At 41.5% G+C, this 9,502-nt stretch overlaps 1 protein-coding gene across 1 annotated transcript; it reads right to left on the bottom strand.

Moving 5' to 3' along the window:
• Positions 1 to 2,147: 2,147 nt before the first annotated feature.
• On the bottom strand, positions 2,148 to 8,169 carry gpr61 (G protein-coupled receptor 61). The gene is made up of 2 exons (XM_044120693.1): positions 7,770 to 8,169; positions 2,148 to 5,347 (listed from the first exon to the last, which is right to left on the bottom strand). The coding sequence occupies exon 2, from the start codon at positions 5,131 to 5,133 to the stop codon at positions 3,718 to 3,720; it is 1,416 nt and encodes a 471-aa protein (XP_043976628.1). The 5' UTR covers positions 5,134 to 5,347; positions 7,770 to 8,169; the 3' UTR covers positions 2,148 to 3,717.
• Positions 8,170 to 9,502: the final 1,333 nt, after the last annotated feature.

The raw sequence follows: 9,502 nt of genomic DNA, 5'->3' as shown, positions 1-9,502 counted from the left end.
TGTTGCTTATTGTCCCGATTCAGGTGTATCAACAGTAGGTTACAGAAATAAATAAGAATAAGAGATCAAGGGAAAGCTTACAATATAGGAAAAATAATACTACATAATTATTAAAAATAATAAATTCAGATTTTAACAATCTTAAACTGACTGTGGATGTTTAAAAAAAATTACTATATGTGTAGAAAGTAGCAACAATTTGCAAGAAATTGAGAATAAATTGAGAAAAAATAACAATATGAATAAGAATTATGATAGTTAAATAAAAAAAATGTAAGGATAGATAATCTTGACATTTCTATGAAGAAGTCGCACTTGAAAGTTTTCAGCTGATCCAAAGTGCTGCAGCAAGCGCAACGTTTAATGAAGCCGGACAAAAAAACCTTTGTGTTTAAGACAATTATAATGAACCTCCACCTTTTTGCAGTTTAGTAGTTCTGGATTCACCTGTTTGCTAATTTTTTCTGTGGAACATCATTGAATTATCTGTGGAAAATAGGCTCATTCAAGAATTAATTTGTAGAGCATATTTAAAATATCTCAAATGACTTGAAATTGTATCGGTTGCAAAATAAACCTCGACCTTGACATCCAGAGTTGATTCAAAAAGACACATTTTGTTTGGATTTTTTTTTTTTGTGATGTTTATGAAAAATACTGGAGATGGAGATGACAGTTTTATATATACAAAAAGAAAAAGTCACCCACAAAGATTTAATGGCTGAAAACTTGGAGCAAACATAGAAAATTGTGTCAGATTGTTGTCTGCTTTCCCGTCATGTTGGTAAAAGTTTGACCCAGCATCCAACCTTTTTCTAAATGCCTCGTTGCATTTATCGTTTTGATAATCTTATTGAACTCCTGGAAGTTTTGGACCTAAACATGTCTGTACCAACAACAAGCGCAACACATGAATTAAAATAATTTCTGTTGTCTTTAATGAGTTCAGCAGATGGAGAATACACACGAGGAATAACAGTCTTTTCAGCTCAGGTACAAAAAAGAGATGCACAAAGGAAAATGAACACATCCGCCTCTTTGGTGTGATACAGAGGACAACACCGCAGTTAAAAAGTAAATAAATTGTCCACCTTCCACCAGGTCAGCAAGCTGCTTCTTTTTCTTCTTCCTTGGAAAAGACAGATGTTTGGCAGCAAGAGAGTTGAAAGCATTTTATCAGCCTGATCAGGGCAGTTTTGCTGATGTTGCTAAACGCTGGTGTTAAAAATCAAGGCATTTATATGATCTTGTAACTAAAAGACAACAGTTTAATAAGTGCTGATAATAAATTAACACACACAAAGTGTGTTAAAGTGAGGAACACAAAAGACTGTAAAAGACTGATTTGTCTTTTATCATGTTCGATGTTGCTCTGTGGCTGTGACTCAGCAAATTTATTCTTTTTTTCTTTTTTTCAAAAATAAACGTTTTAAAATATGTCTGCAACAAAGGCAAACAGCAAGGAAATTAAGAGCTATGTGTTCCCCCTGACAAAAAGATGTTTTTTTTTTTTTTGTTGTTGTTGTTTTGGCTGTTTTCCTTGTGTTCAGAGTCTTGTGATCTCGCCAACTTTCCCGTACGAGACGAGTCCAAAATAGATGAAAACAACACAAAAGGGGCCTTTTCCTTAGAGATGAGCAAATCTGTCGTCTTTGCGACGTCGGTCAGTACTAGTGTGACTTGAACAAACCGTCTGGCTTTCCGCCTGGGAACAGAAAAAGTGTCTCCAGTGTCTTCCATTTGTTGCTAAACGAGGCCAAAGGCAAAGCTTTCCATGTGTGTGAGCGTTGTCACACCTCTGTGCTGTGTGTAGCCACAATAAGCCTGCTTGTTTATTGCACAAACACGGGAGTTCTCACACCGCTCAGGTGTTTACCTGTAAACAGCGCAGACATCACTGGGCGCAATGAGCGCCACGTTTTGTTCCTGCAGTTTGTCGAACATGGCAAGGCTGCTGTTTTCTGACGGAGCCTAAAAACCCCTTTGCACCGAGCGCCGCTGCTGATAAACAAACCGAACCATCCACAATGTTTGTCTTTGAGTGGAAGGAGCTGAAATCACGAGTCTCCCATTTTGGTGAGGAGGTGATAATCACAAGACTAAGAACAGATAAACATGATAATAACATTCTGGAAAATGGCTAAAAATACACTGTCAGCCTGTTTATTATAAATACCAGCCGCAGCAAAAGCTGTGAAACAATCCTGTTCAACACAATACAAGTTACGTTACTTCAACGCATCATTTTTTAAAAGCCTTTGGAACACTGTAGCCTTTATTTCCTTGGTGGTTTGAAGTGAAAACAGAAAATAAGTACATGATGAAAACAGATGATTCAATGCAATACCTTAAGATCTTTAGGAATAGTAGAAAATATCTTTCTTCAAGCCAGTAGTTTTTGAAACACTTTTTTTCTGTACGTTTTAGTGGCTATTTTTCTCAATTAGCTTAAACCCATGACTTTTGAATTGTGGTTCTTGGGCTGCACTTAGCGATTACTTTTTCTTTTTTTTTTTTTTTTTTTTTTACTATAATTTGCAAAGTAAAAGCAAACAAATTGTCTTTATAGTAAGTCCAAGACAACCAGACTACATATGATTTGCTCCATTTACACCCAAAGTCAAAAACTTGGTCTAAGTGGGACTAAACCATGTTAGAAATCAAATCGAAAACCAATTGGATTTGCTAACTGATGTGCTTAGTTAGCCTACTTAGCTAACTACTGTTAGCAACATAAGCTAAAGACAATGTTTTTTCTCTGCATTTTGGGCAAAGACTGCTGCAACAAGGTCTTCAAAAGGGGCAGTGCAGCACTGTTTCTTTTACTCTGTGTATCACAACAAACTCAGATCAGAAACCTCCCGTTTTCTCTCTTACAATTATGATTTATATGAACCTCGTTGTTGACTTTTCCTTCAAACTGGAAAATTCAGTGTCTGTAAAAATGGAGCTTGTATTTAAGCGTCTTCCTTCAGTGAACCTGATTGATTTCTATTTGCAAGTCTTGTCGTGTTGATAGTATGGCGGTAATTTAAAGAAGAAATTGCTTACCAAGGTGATACTTGTTCAAAAAAAAACAGCAACTTGAGAACCACCAGTTTGGAAGATTTATCAATAAATCAATTGGGACTAATTGTAAAGGAGGTTCTCTTTTGTTCTGAATTCAAAACATTTAAATAAAATTATCAAAAGGTAAAAAAAATAAAAACAAATAAACGATATATAAATCCACCTTTTTTGACATGAAAAACAGTGCTTCACTTTGTGCATTAACCCAAGATCACTGTGTTTTTATGGAAAGTGCTAATAGATGTTGAACACTTAATAAATAAATACATTTCTGGAGAACATTAAAGAAGTCATTCAGCACTTAAAACTACTCTATCCCTGATTTATGCTCTTGCATTGTCTCAGAGCCTCTTCATGTTATATAAAGTTCTTCACGTCACTTGAACTGTAACCAAAACATCAAGTGTTATGTGACGCAAAGCAAAAACAGCATGAGACAACATGACTCCCAAAACATGTAACGGGGCAGTCAGCAATGCGCAAAACTGGAATTCTTCAAGGGTTCGTCGGGTTCTGACCCAAAGCCCAAATCTAGAACACATTTTGCAGTGTGCTTGATCTGCTGCAGCATGAATAAGAAACACTGTGAATAAAACTAAACATGTTCATTGGGTTGTTAGACGTTGGAAGAGACAGTACATGAGACAGTTATATCTCTGGCACAGTCTTGCAGCAGTTCTCTGACACACAAAGCTCATTGTTCAGCTGCTGCTGCTGCATGAACTCTGCGGTTTCCTCAAGGATCTGCCCAGGGATGAGGAAGTCAGCTGGCGTGTTCTGCTCAACAGCTGATTCTTGAAGACCTTCAGTTCCTGCCTCCTCCGGGCTCGCTCTGCTGTGAGAGTTGCAGGGCTCCAGATTGCATCCAGTGCCCTGGAGGAACTGTAAAAAGTTCTCCTCAATGGAGGCTTCGCGGCTTGGCAGCTGCTCCCCCTCGACGGGCCCGGCCCTCTTGAAGATGCAAGCCAGGTGGCGACCCAGCTCCTCTCGAATCTGACGGTTCAGGCAGCCGTAGAAAAAGGGGTTGGAGGTGAAGCAGAAATAGCCGATCCACGTGACCACGTCCTCCAGTTGGGTCAGCGAGGCCGGCGCGGTGGAAATGACAGCCGTGTAGAGGTGAAAGGAGAAATACGGCAGCCAGCAGCAGAAGAACTGACCACCGACTGCCACCAAAACCACTGCGGCCTTCCCACCGCTAAAGGTCCTTTGAGGAGTTGTACGTGCGCCGGTGCCTCCAAGGCTTGCTGCCATGGTGGAGTGGCTGCTGACAGAGTCAGAGCGTTGCCTTGACGTGTCCGCCCAGGTGGGGTTGGGACCATGGTGCATGGATGCCACTCGGGCCACCTTAAACATATTGCAGTAGACCACCAAAATGATCAGCATGGGGCACAGAAAATAGATTACAGTAAAGAAAACCATGAAAACAAGACGTGTGGTCCTGCCTCCTGTCCAGTGGAGGGAGCAGTGTCTCTTACTGGGAATGAGGACTTCAGGAGCCGCCACAGTCGGGGACTCCTGAAACAGATATCCTAGCAGGGGCAACATCGACATGACGAGAGCTTTAATCCAGATCCCAACCAGCACCGCTACCACCACCCCGACAGTCATCTTCACCTCATGACGCATGGGGTAGACGATGTAGTAGTACCGCTCCACGTTGATGGCACAGATGGTGAGGATGGCAGCGGTCACTAGACACACACTCAGGCAGAGGTAGCTTCGACACAGGGCCTCATCCTCCAGGATCCGGTCTGACAGCATCCCCAGCGGCATCACCAGCAGCGCCGCCAGCAGGTCCACCAGACAGAGGTGGAACACAAAGGCAAACTTCCTCAGTTGTGGCGTTTTAGTGATGACAATCATCACAGCCAAGTTCCCCACCACTGCCAGGACGTCCATGACGAGCATAGCACACAGCCCCAAGGTCTGATTCAGATCTATCCCGTTATCTGTAGTTCCGATTTGTCTGGTTACGTTGGAGACATTTGGCTGAAAAGAGTTGTGGAATGTGGAGGCGGCAGACGCGTTGTTCCAGGAGGGCCGTGGTCTGATGGTATGCTCCATGAGAGGATGGAATGAAGAGGAGGGAGCTTTTTGAATTTCACGGGTCCATCACCCATCCTCCTCTGTCAAAGGGGGAATCTGAGAAGTTCAGCCTTTGGTGTTGGTCATAGTAACCAGTGAGGATTTGAGTTTGGAGGTCGGCAGACGATGATTCAGACGTAGATGATCTTGTAAATGAAGGAGTTCTCTCTTGATTATCCCTCTCAGCAAAGACCTGAAAGAAAAAGAGTCACTAAGTCATTTACTTCTTCACATGGAATTTATTAGACTTGAAATTAATCTGTCTGTTGGGGGGTGTGCTTCATTGAATGATGTCAGACACTAAAACTGGTTGTGTATCAAGTTTGGAAGATGTCGAATATTATGCACAAATCCTTCTAGCATCAAACTCCAGCTCGTCCAATCTTATTTAACATTCAGACCAGAAGTGCAAAAACATTGATAAGATGTTAAAGAGTTAATCATTTCGAAGCTTTAAGTTGTGCAAAATAGGGTTTTTTTTCCCTCTAAATGCATTGCCCTGTGTTGGCCCAAACCTTTTCTGTCTCTTAAAAGTTATTCATCTCGATGCCGGCTGCACTTATTTACAGACAAGGCCATAATTTATTGGATATTTTGACATCTGCATCCTCAGATGTGTGATTTCAGGGCAGCAAGCCCCCCAGGGAGAAGCTAAAAGCAAAAGGTTGAACCATATGTCCGCATTAAGAGAGCGGAGAAGAAATTATGGACGTCCAAATAAACTGCAAAACTCAGCATTGCAGAGCTCCCTGCTGTCTTAAGTGATGTGAGGAGGAGATCGATGAGCGCTTTCCATATCGCAAAAATCCCGACATGTCTTCCTACCATTAGGAAAACGCCAGAAGACTTTACAGACAATTCTCTTATGAAATCAAACAGGACTCATGCGTGTGGTGGTGGGTCACCCTCAGCAGATTGTTTCAGTGTTTGCCAGTCGAGTAGGCAGTGTTTACTGTCACAACCTCACCTGGACACAACCCCACACAATGTTAAAGCACAGGAATGAGCACCGAAGCTCTGGTACATTTCCATATGCTGCTCACCTGCAGGTGCAAGTTTTCCACTTCATAGGTGTCACAGGCCTCGTCCCCTGCAGGGCTACTCATCTTTTCCTGCCCACGTATACACACAACAAGCGCAACCATCACCTGACAGGTGCGGGCGTAAGACAGTGGGTGGTCTTTTCCTAACAGGTCAAGGGGATCGAGTCACTTATTTAAACTTCCTGTGATGGAGCAGCAACTGTGGATTATTACTCTAAAGTGGGCGGGAGCTGAGGTATGCCCAGGTCTTGGAAAGTTGCACGTTGAAAACTTAAATTTTCCATCTCATCGTTACTACTGTTTACAGAGATGTTAGCAAAAATCCCAAAGTGAATGCAATTTTTTTAGAACGTACGGACCACATTGTGAAGTATGGCTGTCTCTCCGCCACCTGGTGCTTCAACTAGCTGAAAAAAGGCCTCCATGATTTTTTTTTCTTGGTGACAACAAAGACAAAATGGATTGTTCTGATAAATTACCAGTTAAAAAAAATAACAAGTTTCCACCCAAGAAAGTCCTGGGGTGGAAACTAAAGAAGCTCCACTACAAAACCCAACTACAAAAGTGACTGCAGTCTGGCTACCACAGCAGATAGCCTAACTAGTTAACCCTCTGATATAAGCTTTCTTAAGTCCCAGTGATACTCCATAAAAAGGAGAATGGCAAAGAGATCCTCTGCTTTTGCTTAAATCTGTGCATAAAATCAAAATAACTGTAAATAAGTGTTTAAAAAACGTCATTATAACTTGAAAAGTAATACATCATAATATATTAGCAGTGATAGGGAATGTTGTCGCTTTTTTGTGAGTAAAAGCAATTTGATCCTGTTTTACTTTTTTTGTTAGTAATTTTAAATTGTGAGCATTTTACTAAAGGTTTCCAGACCATGAAAATCTAAGACTGCTCCATTCATACTGACATAAAAGCCAAAACATTATCATCACCTTGTTGTAGAAAGAAGCAGTCTAGTTTATAAAAAGGTCTCATTGAGCTATGTGCCATCTGAAAAGCTCAGGAATTTTTAAATGGTCCATTTTATGAGATACAAACCACACAAACAGAACTATTTATTGTGGGAAGGAAACATTTAGCACACTTTAGCGCACTTAATGTAATCAAATCAGAAACAGCAGTGCAATTTCAGTTCAAACTTGGACTCACACACTGGAAAAAAATTCATACAAAGCTACAATCCAAGGCTGTGCTGAGTCCCTCGGACTGCTGACTTGGAAACATATGACCCTATCATATGCACATGACACTGTTTGCTGCAAGCAGGAAAAAAAAGTAGGCTGTTGTTCAACCGAACCTCTCGCTTCACATCTTTCTGACTTTCCTGCAGCGACGCACGAGCAGCAGTAGTGACACGGTGTGGAAAACGAGGTGTTTGCATCTGTAGTTTGTTGTTTCACATGAAGAAGCAGAGATTTGGTGGAACATCATCCTGCCTCATGAGTCATTCTTTCTACCTTCAACCCACCTTCTCGCTCCGCTGAGGGGGGCAGCTGTGGCTGGAGATGTGTGCGTGTGTGTGTGTGTGTGTGTGTGTGTGATGAATAGTCAGTGACATACCTGAGTCTGCAGAGGGCTGCTTCCTCCTGTGAAGGTTCCCAGTCTGCTGAGGCACTGCTGACCTGTTTCGCTTTCTCACCCACACACACAGCAAACACTGATACACACCACGTCACAGGGAGGGAAGGAGGGCGGGGAGGAAAGGAGCCAGGAGGAAGAGGAGGGGGAGGATGAGAGTCCTGAGTCTCCTCCTCACCTGGGCCGTTTCAATTTGCCATGCCTCAGACCGGTCGCATGCTTTCATGTCATTCAGTCACACACATACACACACACGCACCCTCACACACCTCCAGCCTCTCAGTTTTATCTTTGCCTCTCTGAACATCAAGGTGATCCAGAGGCAAGAACAGGAGCAGGAATTAATGATGCCCAAATGGGTGGACATACTCCCCCCACCTCACACACTTTCATACACACACACAGAGACTCTTGGTGTCGTCCAGAGCGACTGCAGAGCTGTGCAGGCGGCGGTGGGCAGGCAGGTTCCCCCGTCCTCCACTGGGTCTTAGTGCCTCTGCACACAGAAATGCATTTCCTTGATTTTCACTCCTTCTGGTCACCGTACAGCAGGTCAATCCAGATCCTGGTAACAGCCAGAGTTACCGTGTGGAACCGTGTTTATTTTTTTTTACATTCATCACCAATTATTGATGTGAGGAGACATCTTACTCTCCAAGAGTTTCTGGAGTTTCTGCAATTTTCCAGTGACGGTTGTATGTATTCAGGTGACAAAGCCACGAAAACCAACCTGGTCCCTGTTAAACCTGTAGTCATATTCAAGAAATCAGAATATTTATGAAAAGCTAATTTATTTCAGTAACTCAATTTACTAACTACAGTATGTGATACAAATTAATTGCACAAAGATTTATATTTTCAAGCCTCATTTTCAGTTACCTGTGATGATTTTCCACTTCTGGGTAATGAAATTCCCGTATTAGAGATTATAATGTTACTCCAGAATAATAAATAAACGTTTTACTACCAAGACGTGGGGTTAATAAAATTAAATTAAAATGTGTCAGGATCCTGGACTTGTTTTTTTTTTTTTTTTTTTTTTTTTTTGTTCCTGTTGTTGTTGTTTCTGGCTCCATTGATTTTATCTAGATTATTCTTGTCAAATTAGGTTGTATAAATATGCAAAATCAGAAAATCTGTAAGAGGCATGTACATCTGTCATGGCGCACATAAAGGATTTATGATGGTGTGTTTTGAGCACTTTTTTTGCGTCTGTTTTTTTTTTATGTAAAATGGTTGCTGTTGTGTCTGTCAGCTCCTTTCATCCATTTATGTTACAGTAGCTACTTTACTGGTAGGCTGTGAAATGAGGATTTACATGGCTGGGATTTTCTGTCACGTCTTCTCTTCACGCCGCGTGCTTCCTGATGGATTGACACGGAGCTCCATAAACCCAGATGAGTTTGTCATTACTTGTTTTCCCTCTAAAAAAATCAATTGGTCATTTAAAAGCATATTAATTTATTGATCCAATTACTCTCTTGTTTGTCTCCAGGAGGTTACCTGATGAGGGCCTTTAGGAGCTAAAGAAAATAGAAAAGAAAAAACTAGCCTCGGATTATGATAGAAAGAAAAACAATCCTATTAGGTTTTGTATGCTCACTGAGTTTAGCTTCTTAATGTTAGAAGAAACTGAAGTGCTTAAGTCGATCTTTACGAATAACAAGTCCGTTGTATGTTAATCTGAGGTATTTTCAAGCTGGGACGTGAGCACA

The sequence above is a fragment of the Gambusia affinis genome, linkage group LG01 (genome assembly GCF_019740435.1).
Source record: "Gambusia affinis linkage group LG01, SWU_Gaff_1.0, whole genome shotgun sequence".
In the NCBI taxonomy this organism is placed as follows: domain Eukaryota; kingdom Metazoa; phylum Chordata; class Actinopteri; order Cyprinodontiformes; family Poeciliidae; genus Gambusia; species Gambusia affinis.
Note: the sequence above shows the minus strand (reverse complement) of the source record. Positions and strands in the feature narration are given on the sequence as shown.

What these genes read in the sequence shown, in the direction of transcription:
- gpr61 (XM_044120693.1), bottom strand. Translation starts at nt 5,133, where the DNA reads ATGGAGCATACCATCAGACCACGGCCCTCCTGGAACAACGCGTCTGCC.